Raw genomic sequence first — 27960 nt, 5'->3', positions numbered from 1 at the left:
ATGTTTATTACATAATTATCACAGATATGTTATAAAAACCATAAAAATACTATATTTATAAAAGCTTAAAAAATATCAGAACACATTATATTTCTAAATTTTATACGTCTTATTTACTATAATAAAATTTATATTCCATGGTAAAATGGTAACAGAGCACTTATCTCTGAAGCCTTAGGTGATCGAATTATTATATTTTATTGTATTAATGTCAGTTTGACCAAAAACTATGATACAATACGTCAGTTAAAATAAATGGTTATAATCCATGGACAAAGGGTTATTTTTTGTTGTGGATTTAAACTCCATTCTATAAATTATATGTCCATATGAAGTTTAGTGGTGAAAATAGTAATTTTATTTTTGTCTTACTTACTTAAACCTATTCCATTATTATTAATTTTGTAGATTTTAATATCAATAATGAATTATTATGAAGTATTTAGTTACTTACTACGAATCTCAAAAACAACGATTTCTAGTATATTTTAATAACACTAAAATAACTATTTTTAAATATATATATTTTAATAACAGCTATGAAAGCTTATCATAGCAAAGTAGCTCTATTTCACGTATTATAAAGTTATAATGAATATTTGCTATTTTTTAAATCAAGATTGCAAGAACAATAATTGTTCGAAAAAAATGTTAGAATACCTCCATAGGAGATGACCAAATAATATACCGAATTATTATAAAGCCAATGAAATTAAAATCAAACAATATGTCAAATATTATGTCAATATAATTAAAAATAAAAACATTATATTCAAATATTATGTCATAATTATAACTAAATTAAAAAGAAAACTAGGAAATATATAATTACCTGCATAAAATATATTATGTAATATTTTTAACATAATAAAAAAATGCTGAAGAATACGATATCAAAATTGTCCTAATGTTTACATAACGGACCACATTCCAAGATGTTGACTTACAAATTATGAATCCTATAACTAACCCTATGTAACAAAATAAAATAAAATAAAACAACATAACATGACAACGACACTTTTGGCGAAAGTGTTTTCCATTTTTAAAATTTTGATTTTCCGTAAATTTTTATAATTTTTTTTAACTAAAATAATGTATAATCATAAAATTATGAAAACTGCACAATATAAATTGAATAATACTGAATAAATACATGGGATATGGACAAAACACAATTTTAAACGTGTCAGCTTATACTGATGTGTTAATTCATTAATATTATAGGTTTGTTGCGATAAAATGATGGACATACATTTAAAATTTACAAGAATACATTTAATATTAACTAATTATTTGGGTTTGAATTTAATTGGTAAAATTCCAGGAATTTATTTTTGAGACGAACTTGCTAGAGTGCGAAAATTAAAGGTTGAAGTGTCATGGCCGCCGTCGTGGCACTGCGATGTATTATGAAAGGTTTGTCAGTATTGTAGTTCTCGAAACAGCCACGCTTCACGTTAAACTTGCCGCAGCTGGAAGTGGTGAGCTAGAACTAACTATTGGAATACTGTTGCAAAAGCAGGAAGCCGAAATAACTATTGATTCAAAAACCAATTCGTAATTCTGAATTATAGTTATATTAACATTAACATTTATTATACCATACATAATTTGAAAACAGCTCAGAAAAATACATAACCAGTAGAAAAAATCGGTATAGTTCGGTTTTGAGGAATACAGAGGAAAACACATTTTGAAAATACCCGATATACTGTATTATTTGTTAGTTTAGGTAAGGTTAGGTTGGGTTAGGTTAGGTTATTTTAGGTTTGGTTAGGTTAAACTCACAAACAATCCAGTATGTCAGCTATTTTCAAAATGTGTTTGCCGCTATATCCTCATAACCGAACTGTACCAAAAAATCTTTTTGAAAAAAATACGACGCTCAATGTACCCTGCTACCTAAGCTACATGCGTCATATTTAATTGCCATGAAATTAACTAGCAGTTTTTACACCTCCCTGATGCGCTTTATTAATTGTATTAATTTTGGCATTCTTCGGCTTTTGTATTTTAAATCAAAGTAGGTATAAACCTTTTCTATGCCTTACGATATTACTATGGCAGTATCTGATAAGCCGCAATTTTACCGATAATTTGTGGCTTAGTATTTCATAATTATTCAAACAGATGTCACTGTCTGTTTAATTATTTAGATTACGCAAATCAATATTGTCAGTGGCCAGTAATTTTAGTTTAAAGTCGGACGAGATAACTCGCGAAATTTGTACGTGCGGCCTGTCTTCATAGAGAGGAGCACCGATTAATTAGGTACCTTAATTACTAACCAGTGTCAGGATTTGTCCAAATTCGTTAAATAAAATAATAGTTTATTTATTATACCAATGGTTTTTGTGTGAATTGGCGTAATAGTGTCAAAGATTTTTTTGTACAAATTGGCAGGCACGTAAAAAATCACAATTTTATTATTGTTTATTGAGTGACGTTTTTGGTCACTGATTTTCATTCTACGTAATTGTCATTTCAATAAACTCTTTTTTCTTCAGTGACGACATGTTTTCTGCTTCCTCGATGGTTTCTGGCAACCGGATATTGAGGGTTTCTGGAGAACCGATCATAAGGAGTGCCGAAAAGAAGCACGAAGCCGAAAAGAGGTACGTGGGCAAGTGTTCCATGTACATCGCCTGAAAAAAAAAAAAACAATTTAAGTAATTTTTAGAAGAGATTCAGTATTAACCTCAGAGTAATGATATATAGAGAGCGCATATTTTTCGGCAAAATGAAACCGTGTTTCTTGCGTATAACGCACAGTAGAACTTCGATTTTATTAATATCAACTAAACTATGAAACGTTAAACCATTGTGTTGCTTCTCAGTACGGCTACCAAATTTAAACACAACATAGTTAAAGATATTTTCTACTAAATTAACTAAAAATAATTACCACTAACTTTATAATATTTAACACAAAAATAATAAATTTCAGCAACACGTGCTCGCAGTTGTTAAATAAATGTTATCAGTCAAATCCATATTTACCGGCGACGTTTATAAAAAATATTTTATTCAGCCGTAGAAATTCTATCTTACTCTAACGAGTTTAACGCATAGTACGGAGATATAAACGTGCCGAATGCTTACTCACTCGCACTGATGGTTCGTTTTTGTTCATGTTTTGGTATTAACTATCTGATTAATTCATGATAGAAATAGACGTTATTTTGGTCCTCGTACTTGATAAAGATCACGATGTGAATAAAAAAGTTCCCGCAAAATTTATATATATATATTGTGGTGAATACATGAATAGACAGTAACTTGAAATACCTCGGAATAATAAACAATAGAAAACATACTTAAAAATACCAGGGGTTCAAACCGGAACTGAACCTAAAACCGGAAAAACCGGTATTTTTATCGGAACAAAAACCGAAACCGAACTGAAAAAAAATATCGTTTTTTTCGGTTCGGTATAATATGTCCAAACACGCACGTTAACGTGATATCACTCCCACTTCAGTTGTCGTAGGCGCAACACGTTTTACGTTTTAGGTGTGGAAAATATTTTTTTAAATTAATCACTCAGAGCTGAACCGAAAACCGGAACTGGAACGAAAATCGAAACGAAAAAAAATAACAATTTAAAGACCTGAAAAATACCAGGTGGGACACTATTTCACATCTATCACTTTCCTGACGAGTTTTCTAAATTTTAAACTATATATTATTATCATTCTCAGTATTGAGTATTGAATAAACAAAATATTTATATTAGTTTTGGTAAAATATAGTATAGAAAATCATTTGAAGCTTACCAGAAGTGGAACTTGGGGTGCCATTATTGATCCAAATCTTCCAATCATTGAGCATGTGGCGAATAAGGAGTGGCGAAGTGGAGTAGGAAATAACTCCGTGGTGTAAAGGTAGATCGAACCAAAAGCTATGGCAACGCAATATTTACCCAACAGATACATAGTTAGCGATAGCCAATCCATACCTGTGATGAAAGAAAAATAATAATTAGAAAAAGAAAACAATCAACCCAAACCAACACAGGCAATTCAGCATGAATTATTTAACGTAAGCCGCCACGTCTTTGTATTTTGCAAGGTAATTAAATCTATTAAAGTTTTACATTTTTGACTCTACGATCCTACGTAGATCTGGGCCACTTTAAATACATAGACATTACTTAATAGTTTTTTTTTATTTTTTTTTATTTTTATTTGAAATGAGCGTTAGTCACTTGCTTAATCTATTATCTATGCTCTGACTGCAAATACACATAAATTTGCCAGATCCACTAAAAGCCACGGCGTTATATTGCGGGTATACACTATTATATACACACTCACGCCCACGATGGCTGTGCTGCTTAAGCGTCGGCCTGTAACGTCGTGAGTCCCAAGTATGAATCTTAGGTCTGGAAAATATACATTTTTTTTCAAGTTGTGTTTGAGTCGGAGTATAGACCTAATAGATTGGGCAAGTGACTAACATCCGTTTCTCGTGAATATAAATCTGTTAAAACATACAGTTTTACCCAAATCTATAACTGACATGTTATTGTCTATGCTCGTTTTGAGAGCATATACAATAACGAGACGGAAACGTCAGTTGTCTAGAGAGCTTCAATAGATAGAGTTTACAAGGCACTCATCCTCTCCTAAAATATCAAGTTAAAAGTATCATTATAAACCTGCACGTGTACATCCTAGATTAATATAATTTTGTGCATCTTACCTTGTATTTATCACCAGAAGTGTAATTATCGTGTTTTATACAAAAAACAAAACAATAAAAATGCACAAGCGAGTTTCTTTTTGCAAAGGCCCAGATATTATCACATCTACACATCAAACGCAACCTATAATATTAACAGGAGTAGTTGACAAACATAACAACTACTACACCCCCCAATACCTTCACTCTGTGGGGGCCTATATTTTGATTTGAGGATCGGATATGGTCAAAAAAATAATAATTAATAAAATTTACTTGCCTTTGGGAATAAATGCAAATGACAGCAGACATAGTCCGGCCATGAAGAAAGAAGTGAACATGGTCTTTCTTCTTCCAAAGTACGAGAGGGCGAAATATGCAGAAATGTCTCCTGGTATCTCAATAGTAGCAGCGATCATGAAGTTTCCATAAATATTACCAGCAAGAGCCACAGCATTAATCGCAAGACCATTGAAACAGAATGTGCATGTGCTCCACCATACGGCACATTTCAAAACCCTTATAAGGATTATCTTGCTTTTAACGGCTTGTCTTAGTGGCGATTCTTTTTTCTCTCCTAGATCTTTAGAAGTCTTTTTGTCTGCCCTTTCTATTTCTTTAAACTTTGCAACATTTTTCATGTTGTAATTTAGATCTTCCATTACCACAGCCGGTAGTGTTTTGTTGTTTGTTTTTGCCATCTTTTGTAAGTTGCTTATCACGTCTTTGTATCGCCGCTTTGAAAGAAGCCATCTGTTGCTTTCTTCCGTCACAAAGTAGAGGACGAACATTAATAGAGATGGAGCGTATAAGACTTGGAGCAATGTTCTCCAGTAGGGGAAGAACATGGCGAATCCTCCTAGCATGGCTTGGGCAAAGGAGAAGTATACGTTTATCACTGTAGTTCCGGCTACTCTTGCTGGAGGTAGAAGTAGCTCCAAAGCTGAAAATAAATAAATGAACAATATTTAAAATACTTTCAAATTCCTAAAAACTATAAAATTTAGATCTAAGATAAGTATTTATTAATCTCGGAATTAAACAAAAACTATAGAAATCTCAGAGAGCGGCAAAATGAACACGTATTTCATGCATATAACACACAGTACAACCTCGATTTTCTTATTATCAACTTAACTATGAAACGCTATACCATCGTGTTGCTTTTCAGTACGGCTACCAAATTTAAACACAAAATAGTTAACAATATTATGTTCTTTTAAAATAATTAACTTTACATTTATCAAAAAATAATAAATTCAAGCAACACGTGCTCACTGTTTTTACGTATATTTTCTTGGTGTTTCACGGAAAATCTAAATAAATTGGTTAAGTGAAATGTAGAAGATTAAATGATTACACAAGTAATTAATTTTACTAGATTCTACATTACACTTTCTCAATATTCTGTTATGAAGTAATAATTCATTTTTACCTTTCTTCCAATATTTTTCAAATACATATTTTTATATTAATTTATCAATATTATTTTTGTATATTAAGACAACGAGTCACTCCAAACTTACTATTCAAACATAACATGGTTGCTATGAAAAGAATATCAAAATTTTATGTCGTCTATAATTCTATAATAGTATTTTAAACGTCCATACTATATAATCGAATATAACGATTATTTGAGAGGCAATGTTTACAACCGAAATTATAAACGGGTTTACAAATAAAGGGTTAAATAAAAACAGCTGTATTTAACTTTAAAAAATCATGGAATACAAAATACACCAATAGCGTGCGATGATCTTAACTCATAGCAATGCTATAAACAATCATATTATCTACTTTTAATTTTATAATTAAACATCAGCTATGAACCGCACGCCACTGTTATACATACATACATAATAATATGTTCCTCGATTCTCTAACCCTATATTATCCATAAATCCCATTTATCTACTTGTGGCGAGAGTTTTCATAATTTATATTAAGACTAATCCCGAGATTGGAAACCGTAGGTACTACCAATTTTTATTGTTATTGATTATTATTATCAATAAATTACGAGTTCATGGACATTGACTAATTCCATCAAAAATTTTAATATCAATTTTCAAGGCAATCACGTATAACCAACGTGCTAACATTATTTTTTGAAGAGTGATTACTTCTTTCTGTATGAAAAATACTATGCCAAATCGTTAATTTTTATGATCTTGTTAATGGCGTGAAAGTCGTAATAGGCATAGATTAAAAAACATTTTTTTAGAATTATTTAACTACTGTGAAATGTTAATCTATAAGGAAATGCTCACTCAAATGATAAAAATAATCATATTTTTTTTAGGAACAAAAAGTTTTCATATCAAAGTTGTGTTGCTTATTTCTTCTTCTTTCTTTTAACCATGTCCGATCCTGATAGGATCATATGGGCCTCCACAGAGTGGAGGTTTGTATTAATAGATTTTTTTTACGAGAAATGAATGTCAGCCATTTGCTCAACCTATTGGGACCATTCTCTGATTCATGCACAAATTGAAAAACAATATGTGAACTTGCCAGACCCAGGATTCTAACCTGGGACCCTCGACACTATAGTAAGTATTTAACTATAGTTGCTTATTTACTGGCTGTTTATTCATTGCTGCTTCGTGTCATTGTACCCAGTAACGTTTTTCTTTAACGTAATTGACGCAATCGATTCGTCCGAAGATTTAAAAGAAGACCACGAAATAGTTCAAGACAGTAGCATACAATTATTAGATTATATAAAAATCCTAAAAAGTTGCGTATTTCTCATAAGATGAGTTCAAAATAATACCAAAAGTTTAACGAAATCCCTGCAACTAACATCAAAGAGGCTTATAATAATTCAATCACTCAAACAGATACGTATTATACCACTGACATATTAATATGTGTTATATTGTTCTCTTCAATAATAATTATTTTTGGTAAAAAAATGTTCTTTTCAATTCATTTTTCATTCTTCTTTGCAAACAGTTCCCCATTATTTCAATATAGCGTTGTCAACTTTTAATTTCATGACATCGAGTATTCATGCTTGGGTGCATTACGCATAACCATAATGCATAAGACTAATCTTTATTAAATTACTTAGGAATAATAAATTTACCCAATATGTAGGCCGAACTATGGACTCCCGATCCAAAAGCCGGTTCAATGAATTCCATTGCAGCAAACATGGTATAGTTCACAGATAAAGATTTTATGAGTCCAAGTATCCCTTCGAGCATACCAGTGATGATGAGAGCTGATCGTCTACCGAATCTATCAGACATGATGCCGACGAGTGGAAGTGACAATAGCATGCCTAAACTGTGCATTGTTCCAATTAGGGTTCTTTCCCATTCTCTACAAGGAATTTTCATCTGGAAGTAAAGAAGGCATACAATTAGTGTTATCTTTATTCGCCAGTAAATTAACGTAAATTCCATTAAAAACAAATGTTTTTAGTCTAATAATCAACAAGTTGCCGTGGAGAGGTATTTATTTTAAAAGGATGATTACGCTCTAGTAGTCTAGTGCATTAATTAGGAATGTAAATAAAAAAATGAAGCTGGCACACCATGCCAGGGTTCGACTGACACATTACCTGTAACTTTCAGATAAGCGGCAAGTGACGTCAATATAATAATAACTTTCTCTTTTACCGTCGCTAGCTGAGGTTCCGGGAGATCTTCTCGGAATATTGGTACATTAATGCTTCAAATACATTATCATCACGTTATGTGCTGTCACATGCTGTCACGGCGACAAATTTAGTCGAAGCTTTCGTCATTCCGCAGAATATTTTGAATGATCACTATCTCTATAAATTCAATGATGGAGAGTACCAACTATAATGTAATTGTATTTTGAATTATTATTCATTATTGATGCTAATTTAAATTAATTTTAACAGTTTCTACGTATGCGTACGTTAAAATAACTTACAATATTGCATGCATAAATAAAATTTTAAACAGAAGCCAACCTTTGGACCATAGTTAATAGACGTAAACACCAGACATCGATATTAATAGAAAATCCCCAGAGAAAACCACTAAAAATAAAAAAAAACGACGCGAGTCGAAAAACTGTAGGCCTTCAGCTACTATAAAAAACCGTTCATTGACTAGTGAGATTCATGATGTAGCGCAATACGTGTAAGGTGACCTCATTGTTGTTCTAGCAAATTTCAGCAAATTTTCCTAACTGACAATGTTCGTTTAATTAAAGGTCCAAAATGTGACATGGGATGGGAGCATCAGTCTGATAACATTTTAAATACCAAGAAAAACGACATCACACATTTTCCCCGTAGCGGCAGCTTACTCATTTGAAGCATAACATTCGACTGCACAGGTGTTATTTAATTATAATTTATAATTCTTAAAGCGAATAAAAATATAAATATACATTCAATTTTAATATCAGAATTATTCAATTTAAGCTAACTCCTAGTATAATGTTACCAGAAGTCGGTTCCGGTCTTAATCCCAAAAAATAAGTAGATGTTATACGCTAGTAAATATTATAAAATCTACCTTACTATAAGATTCTTGCATCTTGCATCCATACTAATTAACACATGCACTCAATTCTAAAAATAATTCCGTGTCTGTCACAACAGAACAATTTTCAAACCTCGTAAATGCCAGGAGTCATTGTCATTTTGTGTTAAGAGGTTTTTCTTTGTTTTAGTTATTTGAATTTTTAAATATCGCTTAAAACGAAAATTTGACGGTTTTAACAATCTCCCGGAAGAAGTTGTGTAGGATTTACGAGGCTTACAAAATAGAATGATATATTTCTTTGAATAAGATTGCTGTATATAGAACACCTCAGAAAATTTACTAAAGAAACATCCGGCAAATGTTCTTACTAATTTAGCTAACTTAATTACAACGAAATTAACGATTATTATATACAGCCTGAGCAAAAACAGTGGCTTAAGCGTCGGCCTGCACTACAACGTCGAGGGTTCCAAGTTTGAATCCTGGGTTTGGCAAATACAAATATCGTTTTTAAATTTGTGTTTAAGTCAAAGTATGGACCTAATAGGTTGGGCAAGTGGCTGACATCCATTTCTCGTAAAAACAAAATTATGTTAATAAAAACCTCGGCAATGGTAAAAAAATTTGAAAAAGAAAAAAGAACGCTGGCTATTTACAAGTCGGCCAGGGGCATATATTTGAATCGACGGAAGAATTGAAAGGGGGGCCTCGAAACAGTTCACACCAAAAATAAATTTGTTAAAACAAAAAGGCTGTACAACAGAAGCGCTGATTAAATTGCGTTAATATTGGCAACCGGCTTTTTGTGGTTTAAATCAAGGTATCAGTAATAAGTAAAAAATAGTTTATTGTATTGATTTTTTTTATATCTTGCTAGAAAGAATGTGAACGAATTTATTTCAATAAAAATCTTTGTTCATTATAAGCATGTAAGACTATTTAAAATAAGTTGTCTCTCTAATATCATTTTTTCCGACCATGTCCGATCCTAATAGTATCATATGGGCCTCCACAGAGTAGATGTTTGTACTAACAGATTTTTTTTTTACGAGAAATGGATGTCAGCCACTTGCTCAACCTATTAGGTCCATACCCTGACTCACAAACATATTGAAAAACAATATATTGTGTACTTGCCAGACACATGATTCGAACCTGGGACCCACGGCGTGATAGTCCAACGCTTAAGCCACGCGGCCAGCTTGGGCTCTAATATCATAAGATAGAATAAACACAAAAGATCGGCTATTAAAATAAAATTATTGATGATAGTTAAATTATTTACCTCTTCAACGAAAGTGTGGTTGTTCTGAAATACAAGTTCAGTGCAAGGGATCTTCTTGTTTTTGTCGAACCAGTTTTGTGGACAACTCTCGTAGGTCTCGTGGCCATGCGTTAAGTTAGGTTCTAGGTAAGCATATCTGTAGCACTTGTCCATTTTTGACGTGGCATTTTCCAGCCAATGTGATTCAAATTCATTTCCCCGACCCTCACACTCTGGTATGAAACATCTAGAAAAAATACAAACCATAAATTTTGCAGTAAGAAACGCAGTTTGACAAGGCTATTTTGCAATATAACTGCAAAATGCAGGGTGTGCGGATTGGACTATATGTATGTACTTATTATACCAATTAATTTTACAAATGCCAACATCCCCACAAAAAATCGTGCAGAACACCGAGTTATACAGAAAAATGTTGAACGCATAATATTAATAGTAATGTCGTCACACATTTTTACTCTACAACAAAACGAACCATAAGTACGAGTGACAAGGCATTTGGCATGCTTATATCTCCGCAATATGTATTATAGCATTGATGGGCATAATAATATACATGTTTCATAGACATCGAGTATAGTGAAGGGATTTTCCAACATGCTGTTTTTAAATAAAAACAATTTATTTTAAAAAAGAAAAGGTCTCTCGGGTGAGATGTATGTGATACACAAGTATGAGACAACTATTAGAGGTCTAACTTCTTTTTTCATATTAGAGTGACTATACCATAATTATAATTAGTTGAATTGTAATAGGCTTACTATTCTATGGTAATGACGGCGGTTTTTTAACAGTGTTATTAAAAACCCTTGGTAGGCAAGTTTGTCCATTGCATTATTTTTAAAACAAATGCCATGCTTGTGCATTGGAGTATGAAGGCAAGCAATATATTATTTATATTCTCTTCGAGGAGTACTAATTTGGGCTACATCTGTTTCACCATGCGAATTAAATTAACATTGTTTATAAACATCGCCGGTAAATATTGATTTGTTTGACTACCTACAGTCATTTAAAAACTGCGAGCACGTGTTATTGGAATTTATTGTTTTTGTGTTAAATATAAAGTCAGTTTTAGTTATTTTTAATTAATTTAGTAGAAAATATGGTTATCTATGTTGTGTTTAAATTTAGTAGCCGCACTGAGAAGCAACACGGTGGTAAAGTATAACGTTTCATAGTTAAGTTTATAATATTAAAATTGAGGTTCTACCGCGCGTTATACGCATTTTGCCGAACAATAACCACTCTCTTTATATTATTACTCTGAGGTTATTCCTGTCCCACGGGTTTAAAAAATCGAAAAACAATTGTCAAAATCCCGAAACCGCCTGCTAGACACGTCTCAAAAACTTAGACACGCGACTTTTTGCACCTGTATTTTAATAATAATTGCTTAGAGCGGTTATTTTATTTTAATATTTATATATTATGAGGTTACTTTCTCTTCTTCTTTCTTGTGTTTCATATTGGTTGTTAAGTGATTAAGTAATTTTATTTATTATTTTATAGTGTTTATAATTTTGAATTGTATTTTATTAAGCATTATAGCACATTGGCCAATAGTTGTAATGTCATAATACTCTTATATAATAAATAAAATAATAAGTCACAGCCCGAAATGTAAAGTTCTTAAAATCATTGTGTGAATAAAATAAAATGATGTTTCATCCCTTACGAAAAAGTGGTCGAGAGAATATCTTGTCAATAATTAAATAAACGTTCACCGGTCTTTTTGTTGCTTAAGAAAGGAAATTTCATCTTATATTTAATTGGCATAAATCCATGGTTTTAATTTAGGTCACAACAACCCAGTGGCGAAGGGTAGAGGTAGGCTGTCAAGATCCGCCATAAACAGTGCACACTAAGCTTTATCAGTCATACATATTTGTTTTCATCGAAATGAAACTACAATAATTTACATATGGTCTTGGTTAGATTTTAAAATTTAATTAAACCCTGCGAAAGCCGAGACAGTATACTTAAATAGTCAAAAAATACTCGTCTATCCATAAAATATCTAAAATTATGCAATTAAATCATACATAACTTTAGATCGAATCGACGGGACTTGTAATTAAGTAGGGTGCCTGTAGTTTAATTTGAAAAGCATACTGGCGCAAATCCAGTGACTACAGGTTCAAGTCCCGTCGGGTGTCGTATTTTTTTCTACAAAAAGATATTTACTAGTGTGTATATACATGAGATGTTTTCAAATTATGTATGTTCAATATCTATTTACTTCAAAGATTGAGGACGTCGTCTTCGTATCATATTTTTCAGACTCTTGATTATAAAAACTTGAATTAAAAATTCTATGTTTGCACACGAAACAAAAAATGATACAGAATAGCGATTAGTTCAAGCATAATGGTAGGTATACGAAAAGTTAAAATTTAATAAACCACTATATTTGATGCCCGAATTCAATTATTTGGAAGACAACACTAACCTGTATTTTGCATCCAGCGCAGTAAAGATGTAGTTATCCGAGTGAAGTGATCCCAGCATAACCGGTATCATGATAAACAAATAAAGTTTAAATTGGTATTTTCCGACTTTTCCAATATCTTCCATAATATGATCTAAATCCACATCCCTAGGCTTCAGCGCTGTCTCCTCCATTTTGTTTTTTGTTTATTTCACAGTTGAATCTATAAAAAAAATAAAAACATTTTTATTAGGTACTGGTGACATTTTGATACTTTCCTGTATTCATTTTCTAATTCAAATTTATTTATTTTCATAATTATAGGGAACATTATAAATTCAAAACGTTCACAGCATGAGAAGACAAAATAAATGAATTTAGAGAATTTTTACAGTTTTGCAGTATTAGAAAAACCCTATAAAAAAACTCTACCGAGTAAAATGTGTAAAAATGAACTACGCCGAATGAGTTAACTCATTGCCGACTGAAGTAGAAAGTCGATACATTCACAACGACTGGTCCTACTTTTTCCGCCCCTCCCATTGTTGTCTATGGATGACCTGTCATTGTTCTATAGCGTGCTCATACTGATGCATCTGTCGTGTTCATACAGGGAATGGTTTGATTCGAATAGATAAGTTACATGATAAATAATACACTAGCATTAACACACCTTCATATATCAATGCTACATATTTTTTGGAAATCGATATTACCACCGGTTTTTGAGTGAAGGACTAGTCTGACTTTAACAGTTGATGAATAACATAAATAATTATTTATAAATAACACTGATAGTTAATAATATGTTTGATTTGAGAATTTTTTATAATTTAATTTGAAACGAGAAATTATTATTATTTATTAAACTGGCGCTAGGGGCCGTTCAGGTCCATGGCCGACTGCACAACGTTTCTCCAGGCATCTCTGTCCAGCGCTCTCTCTTCCCAGTTGACTATCCCCAAATGGCGAATCAATATGTCAAGGAATCTGGGATCTGATTTTGACAGCTGAAGAATGGATCACTCGTTGTTTGTGCAAAAAGTTACGCTTAGGCTTTATTAATCTAAAGATGGTGCTTGTTAACTGTAATACCCAATATTAAGAATTTAATAATAACAATATCGATTTGGTGAATACAGCTAATGCCTGCCCGGCGCCCAATTGTCATTAACAATGGCAGGCGAGTTCTACACCCTGGGAGAACAAACACCTGATGTTCCTGATTTTTAAGAAAGTTATCAGGGACACACAGGTCAACGTTACCAATTTCAAATCGGAAAAATTATGTTGCCAAAAAATAGAAATTTTCTGAAAGAAAATGATTCCGATACAGATAGTATCCACACGACATCAAGTAAAAGAGTGTCGATATATTTTGCCTGAATCCTCTCCATCATAAGGTTGTACTTCAACAAATGCTGTACCCAAACAATATACCCACTCTTACAGGTAGTAGGCACGTAATTAGAACTATTCACAACTCTTAGAATGCTACGCAATGATATACCTATCGTTGTTTTTGATAATGGCGAGGAATGCTAACAACGCGCGACCCGAGAACTACAAAGTTCTAAGTGTCGATTTTTGGCCAAACTAAAGTAATGATGAGGCAGTCTTCCAAGTCACATTATCTACATAATATATCGATATGAGGTCAATATTTCTTATATTTTTTCATTAAACCCCAATACTACCGGGTTCTATGTGCACTTTACAAAATATATGTGGTACTACAGAGTTCTATCATAATCTAAAAAGATCCGCCGTTCTACAAAGTTCTATGTGCTTTGACATTTCGTGATTATGAATATATTTAAAGTTGTTAAAATGGTTTAAATTGCAAAATGAAGAGTAAAATGTTGTTGTTTTGTATTTAAAATTTATTATTAAGACTTCATACAGTGTATTTAACAATAAACCACGAGTATTTACATAAACTAATATAGCTTCGAGATACATAACCTCAAAAAAATGTTTCGTGATATTTGATATCAACAGTAAATTGTGAACTCACTAATAGATGAATAATAATATTATGAAACGTAAGTAAGATTTAATTTTACTATCGTTATTTTTTTAAATTTTATTTCGTTACAGTTACATATTCACAAACTGTCAATTTCAATACCTACATAACTGATTATTTTAATAATGTGAATATCGAACGAACATTGTACACTTTATTCTTTAACCTTTTGTTAATAATAATGTCTAAATATTGAGAGTATTTGAAGGCTATTTCATTCATTGATTTCATATTTTAGGTTTAAAAGTCTTCCTGGAAGTGATATAAATATTTGAGATGTTTCAAATCCTCAGTAGATGGGATGAAGAAATGGTTATGTTGTATTCTAAAATCCCTACTCCTGAGAATTCCCACACTATAGAGATTTAGTATATTAATTATACAATATCATTATGATGTTATGATGGATCTGAAAGATATGCCTTCTAAAACTGACGTGAATAATTTAATAGAAGAATTTTTACACAACTTTCCCTCAGCCATTAGTAACAACAAGCCAGTTGAAATTGAACAATAAACACTGGGCTTGTTTCATCAACAATAGTTTTGTATTTTTATTAAATTATATTTTCAACTTAATTTTCATTTTAAAATGGTATTAAACAAAAATTACAAAAAAATATTTGTTTTTCCGAATTTCCCATTTTCCCAACAATTTCCATACATTTTCTCCGGAAAAAAATATTATATTAGATAAGAAGAAGATACTTTCAAGAATTTTATTTATTTTAACATGAAAAGTGAAACTATGTGTCCTGAATCACCAGGATTTCCATACAAATTTCAGTTAGAACCTTGTAGTGAAGGCGATTTGTTTGAGTTTCAGGTGGACAAAGTTCTAACTGAATTTATGATATATAAAATTAACCATTAAAAACTAGTTTTAACGTAGTTTTATTGATAGTTACAATATAGTAGTACCATCATTGATATATTCAACCAAAAAAATAATTGAAAACATTCACAATTAACAAAATACAAGCGTTCAAAACTTCAACAGCCCATAACTTTTTTGCTGCACTTGTTCACTTAGAACCCTGTAGTTCTCGGGTCGCGAACGATCGTCGTTTTGCTTTTGATGCCTGAAATGTTAAGGTTATTTGGGAACATACTACTGCCTCAGTGGTGCGAAGCATTTTTTTTTAAAATATATTTAGTTTTATTGTTGTGTAATTGATCCAAATACACCTCAGAAAATGCTTCTTTGATTTCAGAAATAAACGATAAATAAATTATAGTATAAATAAGGAATTATTTTCACAATAAGATCTTATGGGGTTATTGTAAGCTAACGCAATCAAATGGAATTAAAATAATATTTTGAAGTAACCGATTGTTTCCAATAGCTGGTAAAAATCAAAACTCCGTGTGCGGATGGTTCGTTTCGCTCGCTCACGTGATCGCCCGCATGATAGAGCGAGAAAGAGATGTTCAATTAATTTTAACGGTACATCAAAGCGGGTTATCTAATTGTCTCATTATCATTATCAAAACGATAAATTAATTACGAAAATTGTTTTCATATTATTCCGATTTCAAAAAATCAATTAGAGTGGTAGCATGTCTAAAAATAATACAATATTTTCATTTATTGACAATAATAATTGATCGCAATTCTCGCCCCGATTTTAAAAAACATCGTAGCAGCCAAAGGGTTGCTTATTGTTTTCAGTGAAGCAGTAAAGGGATATTTGTATGGCTCAGTGGCGAAGGGTGGAGGTAGGCAGTTACGATCTGAAATAAATAGTGTATACTAAACTTTGTCAGTCAAACTTATTTGTTTTCATTAAACTAAGACTGCAATGTGTAGCAATAGATAGTATTTGTCAGTTTTTAAAATTCAATTAAACCCTGCCTAACCATTTTATCGATTATGGCTTGGTTATGAAGCACTTCATGACTTTAAATAAAACTAACCCATCATAATGACACCATCTGTAATGTGTATTTTTAATTCGATGTAAGCAAATCAGTATGATTGAAAAAGTGTGTAAGTACTATTTTTGTCGAATCGTCCATAGCATATTAAATTTAAACTATTATGGTAAGATTTAGGCAGGGTTTAATTGAATTTAAAAAAACTAACCAGCACCATCTGCACATTTTATTCTTAGAAAACAAAGAAGTATGACTGAGAAGTTTAATGTGTACTATTTATGTCGAATCTTCACAGCCTACCTCCACCCTTCGCCACTGGATGGTTGCTAATAACACAAAAAAAACGAAACTTTTGAATCAAATGTCGAAATTATATGATAATACCTATATGAATTATTAAAGTATTGTTCAATAATTGACTTACAATGGTAAAAATATGAAACCGCACAATTTGAATAAAATTATATTATAATCTAATAGCTGCTTTATCGGTGGCTTAATAATTGTAAATACACGCACTGCCAATATTCCCAAATAATTTATTTGATGTTTTCTTAAAATGACAACACAGTGTTGTTCGGGAACATCCACTTTAATTAACCATTCTTGCTTACTTGCAAATTATTTATTAATTTTCGGTTGGTGTTTGCGTAGATAGTCAGTACCAATATAACCTTGATTTATTCGAAACTATGTTTAGTATGTATTTATGTTTACACAACGTTATTATTTGACAGTTGCAGTCAGTCTTGTTTCAATATATCGCCGCCTACGGCACCACCCGCTAATAGTGTTACGTTGCTTAGTTACCAGTTATTGTTATTACTTATATATTATTTATCCGACAATTATTGACTGACTAGTACATTAATTATTAGCCAACTTCTTCAATTAATCCTTACAGCGCGAACGCCACAGCTGTTCTGATTAAGGGGCAATTAGATATAATTAGCATGTTATTTAAATTTGGTAGTTAAAAAGTAATTATGTGCTCTGCAGTGAATCGGTACCGCTATGCATAAGGCCACCGCCATATTTAGATTAATAAAGCCTGAGCATAACTTTTTGCACAAGCAACAAGTGGTCGACTGCCATACTGACTGAAGAGTATAAATAAGTTATTAGTTATTGTCGTTTAGAATCGACTGTCACATTGACAAACGTCCTTATATTATTTTACACAGAAGAAGTTTACTAACTTTGGTCGTCACTTCCAATTATTAATAACACATGACTACTACAACAGATGAAATCCAAAGTCTCCAAAATACGTTAAAATAATCTGAATGAAATCTGAAACTAAGAATACTCCGACAAGTGAACACGACAGACGCGTCAATTTGAGCACTATAGACAATGACAGGTCATCCATAGAGAACGGGAGGGGCGCAAAGGTAGGAACAGTCGTGAAATGTATCGGCTTTCCTCTTCAGTCGGCAATGATAAGGCCCTTTGTCAAAACACAACATCGAAGTCTGGTATGAGAATCTCGTAATGTGACGTTGCTTAATAATTAGTCTGTTTATACTGCCTAAATCCGGAGATGTTAACAATCTTATTTCATATTTTCAACTGCAATTAATATGAGTTCACTGGACAACTAATTTGGTAGCTCTTATTGTCGAGATATGAGGTCAATAATAATTAAAGCATTTGAATACAAGTACATACTTGTGTGTCTTTGTTTTTACATAAGGCTATACTTCAGTTGAGGCAAGGTCTAAAAAGATCGTGGCTATGCGACGCATGGGTTGTGAAAATGACGCGTGCCGAACGAAATATAATTTATCATAAAAATCCAACATGCGTCCATTTAATGTTATGTTTATTATTATATTACTAATAATAATAGTATATTCATTCACACGTTTACTTTTTTAAGTACTTACATACGTAAAGTTTTTTAGTCATCTTTACACGATTTAAGAATATTTTCATCCGACGCCATGACAAAACAAATCGACGCGCAGACAGCTCGACTGTCGGTCTCCGATTGGCGACTAGTGAGAAATGTCGTCGCACCTACTGTTGAAAATTATTTGCCGTTTCACTGAAGTACGCTCTTAACATTTTTAAAAGCAAAGTCTTACAGTACTTATATAACATTTTAATTGACTTACGTTTCTTATTTTTCCATTTGAAATATTTTTTTCCGATCCTTTCGTTATTTTTAGTTACTATACGCACTCGTCCATGGCACATGCACACTGACACAGTTAGCTTTTTTATTACCAAGAAAATATTACTAGGTGGATACCTGTAGGCTAAGTATTTTTCGAATAAAATAAATAACTTAAATAATAAATAAGAAAAAGCATGTTAATCAAGTTTTCAGTGAACATTTTCAGACTGATAAATATTGTTAATTGGGTCAGCATTTATATTATTATTGATACAAATATTGTCTTGCGAATATACATGAGTAAATAGAATATATGAGGCGTCTAATTCCAAAACGCGATAAGTCCACATTTGGTCAAAATCGAGAAAACAATACGCACGTATTCTTTGTATAATTTTACACATTATGTATTGATCTATAAATTCCAAAACGCGACATAACCCTTCGAAAAAAAATATTTTAAGTCTCGATTTGTTACAAAAAGCACCAAATCCGTGTTTCATATTATTTAAAGCTTTATTTGATTTCGCGCGTGTTTAAGTCAACCAATAAGGGAACGTTCGATATTGAAAAGGGTGTCTCCCATGCTATAGCATCAGGTAAACTCATGACAGTGCCACGGAAATATGTGCCTTATGCGGAATAATTTAAAATGTGAGGTACAAGTAGCGCTACGTCCAATTTTATTTTGCCTATATTTATTACATTTAAGAATTTATCGGCTAAAACAAATTGCCATTTGGTTCTAATTTCGACATAGAATACAACGGAAAAAATTATCTCACGTTAAAACAAATAATTGAAGCTTGAAACATAAAAACGTTATTTCCCGAAAATATTGAATTGTGGACTTTTTGTAATTAGACGCCTTATATACGTGATGTTGACGATGAAGTCGCGAGTTATCTCGCTTGTGGCTTGAGAGTACGTACTGACACTGTATAAAATGAGAACACCTCACTGCCACACACTTCACGTTCCAGGAGTTCTGGGAGGGTCGAGGAATTAAGCTCACTAATAGTTTTACACGAATTATATATTTATTTTCCTTTTAACTTAAACGTACACATTACTAAACTTAATATAATTCTCGCCATGGCCCATGAGTGACCCGGACTTTTCTTTCTAGCGTCACGAAAGGTACTACCTGCTGAAAATCTTTTTTGAACCGAGGGTCGCTCGCAGTTGGCCGCGTATAGCCCCGATTAGCTGTCACCCTCCCTCTTACAATACTTATTACTTATATCTACTATCTATCTCTTACCCGCATTTTCACCTACGATCTACATCATGTCTGTCTTATTGGTTAAATGCGACCTTTAGCTTTCTCTCGGCCGAAAGGTGGCTTATTATTATTTTTAAATGTATTTCGCCGACTGATCTTCCGATGCAGACCGTAGGATTTACAAAATTTGTAATGCTATAACTAAACAACTTAGAAACGGGCCTGCGCAGAAGCACACGTACTCTCGTGCGCATATAGTAGGTGTGTAAATGCTGCGCCTGGGAGCGTAAACGCTGCGTCTGTGTGTGAAAAGTCTGTTTTACACGATACAATAGTATATTTACAGTTTTAGAATGAATCGATCGGAGTATTACAAAGAACCTTTACCAATACAGGCACGAGAAATTATTGTTTTTAATGTGACAGAATATTTAAAAGTGATCAAAAAACAGTATTTACAATTATAATGATAGGTAGATATATTTTTTTATAGAAAACGATTTTCACAGTATGCGTTTTATAACAGCTTTACTAAAAATACCAATTATTAAGACATTATTTTTTGAAAATTATAAAAAAATGTGATTGGGGCATCCATATATTTTTATGTATACTGTTCACTTCTACTTATTAAATCATAATTTGTGTTCTCCGAATAATTTAATTAATAAATATCTGCAGCAATATAATCACTTAATGTGGGTTTAATGATGTATTTTTTTCGATACTCAATAATTACTCAGTATTAATTAACCTAACTATCATAATACTACAAATAACTAAGAGGTGAAATTATTTTAATTTATTTTTCTATTGTTAATTATTGAATAATAAATAATTGGGCTTCTAAGTGAATTAATTACTGAGAATAAAATTGTTATAAAATAAAAACTTAATTTCCCTGGATTGGTTTTCTCAAAAAAATGCGCACGCGACTAAAGCGACATCGATTATCGCCGAGATCGTGTTGTGGACAGTAGTTTAATAATGTGTCCATATTGAAAATAACTTTGACGATTTTCTACGTGTAATATGGTCTGTTTCCTTCGTAGACAGTCGTGTACTAACAGCAAATAGCCAAACAAAACCGAACATTCAAATGTTCACTGTTAAGTTGTCGGGTTATAGCTAAAAGGTACGGTGTTTGCGAATTTAGAATTTAGTTCAGTTGACTAATAGGCTGAAGGTCGAAGGTTAGATCGTCTAGTGCTCCAGAGGAGTCGTCCACTCCAATTGGTGTTGGTACATACACACTTTGGCGAGTTAACTCGTTCATGGCACTAATTCTCGTTAATATCACCAATATACATAATAAACTAACGTGTAAACTGTATTACTCAACAAAGAATCAAATAGTATGCAAACCTATGTTGGAAACCTAAAGTGTTCAGAAATGTCATAGTAGATAGATAGATAGATACCTACTATCAATACATTCAGCAAACACGTTAAAATATCGAAGTGTTAATGAGAAATTACAATAAATATATTAAATATAAATAAATACACAAGGTTCAACATAAAATCGTAGTTTCGTTTTATTTTTTCAAATATGATTTTTTCTAGTAGGTAGGTATATATCTGAGGTATTTTCAAGTTATTTATGTTCAATATATGGAATGTTGGATTCTCAAACCTTGTGGAATATTCGTTGAATAACAAAATTGGTTTTTTAAAATACAAGGTTTAGTTGAGGCGAAACCTGTGTGGCAAAAAAATGACTGAAAGTCAATAGTACAAAAATTAAATCAATTAGAATTTTAATTCGAGTTCCATCAAGTACCTATCCTCACTCGTAAGTATTTTTTTTTGTATATAGTCACCGCCATCTTTAGATTAATAAAGCCTGAGCATAACTTTTTCACAAGCAACGAGTGCAACAACTGCCATACTATTTATTGATAACGTACTTGCAAGCAGAGTTTGATATTCTATAATGTCTGAAGAGCAGCGCTCGAAATGGAAAAGTTTACAAACCGGAGCGCTTGACAGTTTTCTGAAGATATTTACATAGTTAAGTATCAAATTTTTATGTGTATTTCATAAAAAAATAAGTGTGTTAGATTTTCTATTATATAGCCTATCTAGCTCAGACGGTCAAATTATTTTTTTCCATGAGACGACGCGATAATTTTACCGATTTCACGAACAGGAACGGTGCTCCGGTGCGCTCCGGTCCATTTCGAGCCCTGCTGAAGAGTATAAATAAGTAATTAGTTATTGTCGTTTAGAATTGACTGTCACACTGACAAACGTCCTAGTGTATTATATTATTATACACAGAAGAAGTTTACTAACTTTGGTCGTCACTTCCAATTATTAATAATACATAACTACTAAGTCAGATGAAGTCCAAGGTCTCCAAGATACGTTAAAATAATCTGAAACTAAGAATACTCCGACAGGTGAACACGACAGACCCGGCAGTATGAGTACTCTATAATGGACAATGACCGACAATGACAGGTCATCCATAGACAACGGGAGGGGCGAAAAGTAGGACCAGTCGTGTAATGTATCGGCTTCCTTCTTCAGTGGGCAATGATATAGTATATTAAACAATGAGATGAATAAGCACTTTGTACTATCGGTAGTTAAGTTAACGATTCTCACATGCTTGTGGAGTTTGCTGAAACCAACAATCTTCACATCATGAATTCCTTTTTTCAACATAAACCTACACGTAAATGGACGTGGAGAAGCCCGACAGGAAGGACCAGCGAAATCGATTACATCCTCACTGACAGAAAATATACATTTTCAAACTGTAAGGTGATCAATCAGTTTAACACCGGCAGTGATCACCGGATGGTGAGATGTAAGATAAGATTGAACGTCAAATCAGAAAGATCCAAACTGCAGAAGAAGTCAAATGCTCGCGTATACCTGCAGAACAATACTGAATTCCAAAATGAACTCAAAAATGCACTATCGGCTTTCTTAGATGAGAACGAAACCGTTTCCCTATCCAACGCGGAGGATATAACGAATATTATTCTACAATGTGCAGAAAAAACAGGCGTAAAAAGCTCAGAAGTTACACCTTCCACCAAGCTTTCGAAGGCAACATTGAATCTTATGGAGCAGAGAAGGAAAACCAAGAGCGATAGACAGGCGCAAAACGATATGGAGTTTTCATCACTTTGCAAAACCCTCCGAAGGAAGATTAGAGAAGACCTTCGTAAATTCAATGTAAACCTCATACAAGCAATTGTGAAAGCAGGCAGAAGTTTAAACAAAAACAAGCAATGCTTGTCGATAGGAAAACGTCAAATCACAGCACTAAAAGCAAAAGATGGTTCTATCGTCAGAAATTGGGAACACTTGTTAAGCCGAGTTGAAGAGTTCTACAGCGATCTCTACAGTGATGACACTGACAATACGACTATAGACTTAGATCTTCAGAGAAATGGAAATTCGGAAGACCATACTCCCGAAATTACATCCTGGGAAGTAACCCATGCTTTAAATTACATGAAAAGTGGGAAAGCCCCCGGGGAAGACGGTTTAACGATAGATATCCTCAAAAAAGCAGGAAAGGATGCAAATGAAGTACTTGCACAATTGTTCACAGCCTGCATATGCAAAGAGGATGTCCCAGAGGTATGGAAAAATGCCAGCATTGTCATTCTTCACAAAAAAGGTGACAGAGAAGACCTAGCAAATTATCGTCCAATAAGTCTACTCCCTATTCTCTACAAGACGTTCACAAAAATTCTCTCAAACCGTCTGCAAAATGTACTAGACGAGAACCAACCGAGAGAACAAGCCGGATTTAGAGGAGGATACAGCACTATGGACCATATCCAAGTCGTCAGAGAAATCATAGAGCGGTACCAGGAATACAAACTGCCACTATGCATGGGTTTTATAGACTATGAGAAGGCGTTTGATTCGATAAAGAAATGTTCAATACTCGACGCACTCAGAAAACAAGGAATCCCTGGACGCTATATAAATATTTTCAATAATATATACAGTAGCGCAACAGCATCTGTAAATCTCCATAAACCATCGCGCAGATTTCCTATCAGCAAAGGAGTCCGACAAGGTGATACAATCTCACCTAAACTATTTACAGCTACCCTTGAAGACTTATTCAGGCAACTTGACTGGAATGACAAAGGGATCCCCATAAATGGAGAATACCTGAGTCATCTGCGCTTTGCCGATGACATAGTAATTTTCTCGCAAGACTCAGAAGACCTCCAAAGCAGAATGCAGGAACTCGCTGAAGTAAGCAACAAAGTAGGTTTGAAAATAAATGTAACAAAGACGAAAGTCATGTTCAACTGCTTTGCAGGCCAAAAAGAGATCCTCATCAATGGCACTCAGCTCGAACAGGTGAAAAGCTACATCTATCTGGGACAACAAGTATCTATAGATGGATGTATATTTGATGAAATTGTTCGCAGAGTAAAGCTAGGCTGGAGTGCTTTTGGCCGCCTGAATAATGTCTTCAAAAGTGACCTTCCACTGTGCCTAAAGCGCAAAGTGTTCAACCAGTGTGTGCTTCCAGTGATGACATATGCGTGTGAAACATGGACCCTAAGTAAAAGAGAGATCCAGAAACTTAGAGTAGCACAACGTGGTATGGAGAGGTGCATGCTGGGCATAACGCGAAAGGACAAAAAGAGGAATGAGTGGATAAGGAAGCAGACAAGGGTTTGCGATGTAATAAAGTTTATTAAAAGCCTTAAATGGAGATGGGCTGGACACATAGCTCGAAGAAGAGACAATCGTTGGACAAATCTAGTCATCCAGTGGTATCCAAGAAGTACAAAACGTCCACAAGGTAGACCTAGAGGCCGCTGGATCGATGAAATGATAAAGTTCTGCGGAAGTACGTGGCAACGCAATGCACAGGACCGAGAGAAGTGGAAGCAACTTGAAGAGGCCTTCATCCAGCAGTGGATAGATTCAGGCTGATGATGATGATGATATCAATAATATAAAAGTGTTTTCTTGTATTTTAGTAAGTATGTGAGAAATAATAATTATTGCTTATGCTGCACGTGCTAATTTTATAAGCACTGGGAAATTGTTGAGTAAAAGTATTTCGCACCCACAGTAAAATTCTGTCATGAGTTTGAAATTGTCGTTTTAGAATTATGCATAATATGGTTGGATTTTTCTATTTTAACAAGTTACTTTCGAATCTTAAACACAAATGACGTTTATGAAAAATATTTCATACGGTATGTATATTATAACACTGTCCAATCTAGTAAAATACGAAATCAAAGAAAAAATAATACATAATAATTACAAGATAAAAAGAACTTTTTATATACAACGTTTTTAAATTCTGTTGAACCATATAAACTTGACTTGACTAGCTTAAACGATAAAAAAAATGTACTTGACATGTAATATTGATTTACATAGTAACGTACATTATATATTAATAATTTAGTTGTTAGGACCTTAGACCCCTAGCAACCAATAATGGTGTCAAAATAACTTTTTATATAAAACAGAATTAACTGAAAATTAATTCAATTCTACTTAAAGATGGCTAAAAGTATTTAAAAAATGCATTGGCATCGTGTTATGATTTATTCTAAAAGTTTCAAATGTCTAGCTAGTCGGGAAGTTAGTTAACAATCGATTGAAAGATTTGTACCGGACAAAGAACCTCCAAACAAATAAGAATACGAGCTAAGAAAAACGTTGTAAAATATGAAATCGCTGCCTGAAAGCAATATTGGGATAAGTCAAATTAGATAAAACGCAATTTTTTCTAGTGCTTACTCCACTTTTAATCAATAAATTAGGACTGGTTTCGTCCACAACAAAATAAAAGGATAAGTCAAAAATTGTAAGTACTTTCAAAATATTGAACTTTAATGTTTGTGTTTGTTATACGAACCAAATCGTTTAACTGCTAAATGTTTTTTTTTTCTTCTGTGGTTTATAAAAGATTATAATGGTAAGGTTTTTTTTTGTCTAACCGTGGGTTATTTCAGTTATTCCACTGTTTGAAGTTGTATGATTTTTTAAAGAAAATGCAATATTGTTATTTTTCTTTTAAATTATATTTTTTTAAATGTCAGAGATTCATTAGGTACGTAGGTAAATCTTTCAACAATCGATTGGCATACATATCTTAAAAAAATACGTTTTTCACTCAATGTCAATGTTGCTTTCAAGTAGCGAACAATATATATTTCTATGATGAGAATTGACAACGCATCAAAATGACATAATACACAGTATGAAACCTACAAATAATAATAACTTAGGTATTTAATTAATAAAATAATCATCCATAAAAATCTGCAGGTGAGAACCAGTGTACCTTAAGTCCAAAAACACAACTGTTATTAACAGCTTTGTGGATAGAAGAATTTCAGTTATGAAAAGTAAATTATAAACATATGGATACTGTATAATATTTAAGGCTTAATAAATCAAAAGTTGCGATTTCATAATGAAATCTATTGTCTGAATTACGAAACATACACATCAGTAAATATTAAAATACATTCTAATACAAATATTGACTGGATGTCGTTATAACTATAATAAATAAAAAAAAAAATATATATAGTAAAGATAAAATCAACAAACTGGAGAAAAGCGGAGTTTATAAAATAACACGTGGCACATATGGTCTATGCTACATTGGTCAATCTGAAAGGCCTATAAAAACTCATTTCGATGAACACCTCTGGTCTTTCAGGAATGGTAAAACAGATTCTCAGTTTGCTAAATATTTGATATCAAATTCACATAGCACCAGTAATAACATAAAGCCAGAATGTTTGCATATAATATGTAACAAAGGTCTAAAATTAAATTTACTCGAACAGATAGAGATTAATCGTGAATTATCCAAAAGTAATCACATAATTAATGAAAATTTGGTAATGCATTCGTCGCCACTATTAAATATAATTTAAGCACACAATTATACTTATAATATTTTAATTGATTAATAATGTCAAGAAATAACCAAAGCACTCGAACATTGTACTTTCGATAAATTTTGTGAATTTTGATGTCCATTAAAAAACCCACTTAGGGGTTTCATAGTATTAATAATATTACAATTAATAATAAGTATGCAAAGTTATAATAGTGTTGGAATAAATAAGAAAATGTATTCTGTCTCTATCTATAGTATTTAAGCAAATATCTGAATAGTCTTGATAATGGTGTTACAACCGAAATAGCTATCGACGAAACCTTTTTAAAAACCTGTAGAGTTTAATATATATTATTTTTATATTATATTTTCATTTCTTATTTCAACCACGCTCACTCTATAGTTTGGAAAATTATTTTTAATTATATGTGAATTATAGACATATTTATAATAAGTGGATATCATTGATTATTGTTTGAAGAATATATTATATTATTTTGTTTCTGCACTACACTAAAACCACTAACTTCACTTATATTAAATTAAACAATTTAGTTTTCTTCTTCAAATTTAATTAAACTATCAAAATTGAATATTGTAATACGGTTTACGTCTGAAAATGATATTACCAAATAATATAAAATACACGACAAATCAGTGTTTAATAATAAGTTAAGTTATTTTGTTTTTATAACTTACCAGTTAACTACTGTGCACATAAGTTGGTGGTTAGATACTGTCACATTGTCGCACAAGTATCCGTGAATGAGCATGAGAAAGGCTCTGGATCTTTAATTAATCAATTGGTTGAAATACAATTATTATTCATTCTACATACTTCACTGTTTACACCGAGGCAATTTATATCTTCATTAATATTAATGTGTAAATCTTGTTTTTATAGATTGTATAAAGACTACGCAATATTATCTAATTACTATTAATAATTCGCGTT

General features: G+C 32.4%; 1 protein-coding gene across 2 annotated transcripts in view; it reads right to left on the bottom strand.

Annotated features, from left to right (window-relative positions):
• Window positions 1-1085: 1085 nt before the first annotated feature.
• LOC147075878 (organic cation transporter protein-like) overlaps window positions 1086-27960 on the bottom strand; it is a 40738-nt gene continuing 13863 nt past the window's right edge. For both annotated transcript variants that reach the window (XM_085942206.1, XM_085942207.1), the window contains exons 2-7: window positions 12902-13103; window positions 10450-10675; window positions 7781-8036; window positions 4967-5629; window positions 3780-3961; window positions 1086-2648 (exon numbers count right to left, since the gene is read on the bottom strand). In XM_085942206.1, the coding sequence (XP_085798332.1) occupies window positions 2472-2648; window positions 3780-3961; window positions 4967-5629; window positions 7781-8036; window positions 10450-10675; window positions 12902-13074 (1677 nt within the window). In that variant the 5' untranslated portion in view covers window positions 13075-13103 and the 3' untranslated portion in view covers window positions 1086-2471. The remainder of the gene's footprint in view (window positions 2649-3779; window positions 3962-4966; window positions 5630-7780; window positions 8037-10449; window positions 10676-12901; window positions 13104-27960) is intronic.

Source organism: Rhyacophila brunnea, unplaced genomic scaffold (assembly GCF_057557595.1).
Source record: "Rhyacophila brunnea isolate RB1 unplaced genomic scaffold, BYU_Rbru_1.0 scaffold_14, whole genome shotgun sequence".
Classification (NCBI taxonomy): domain Eukaryota; kingdom Metazoa; phylum Arthropoda; class Insecta; order Trichoptera; family Rhyacophilidae; genus Rhyacophila; species Rhyacophila brunnea.
This window is presented reverse-complemented; position numbering and strand designations above follow the sequence as displayed.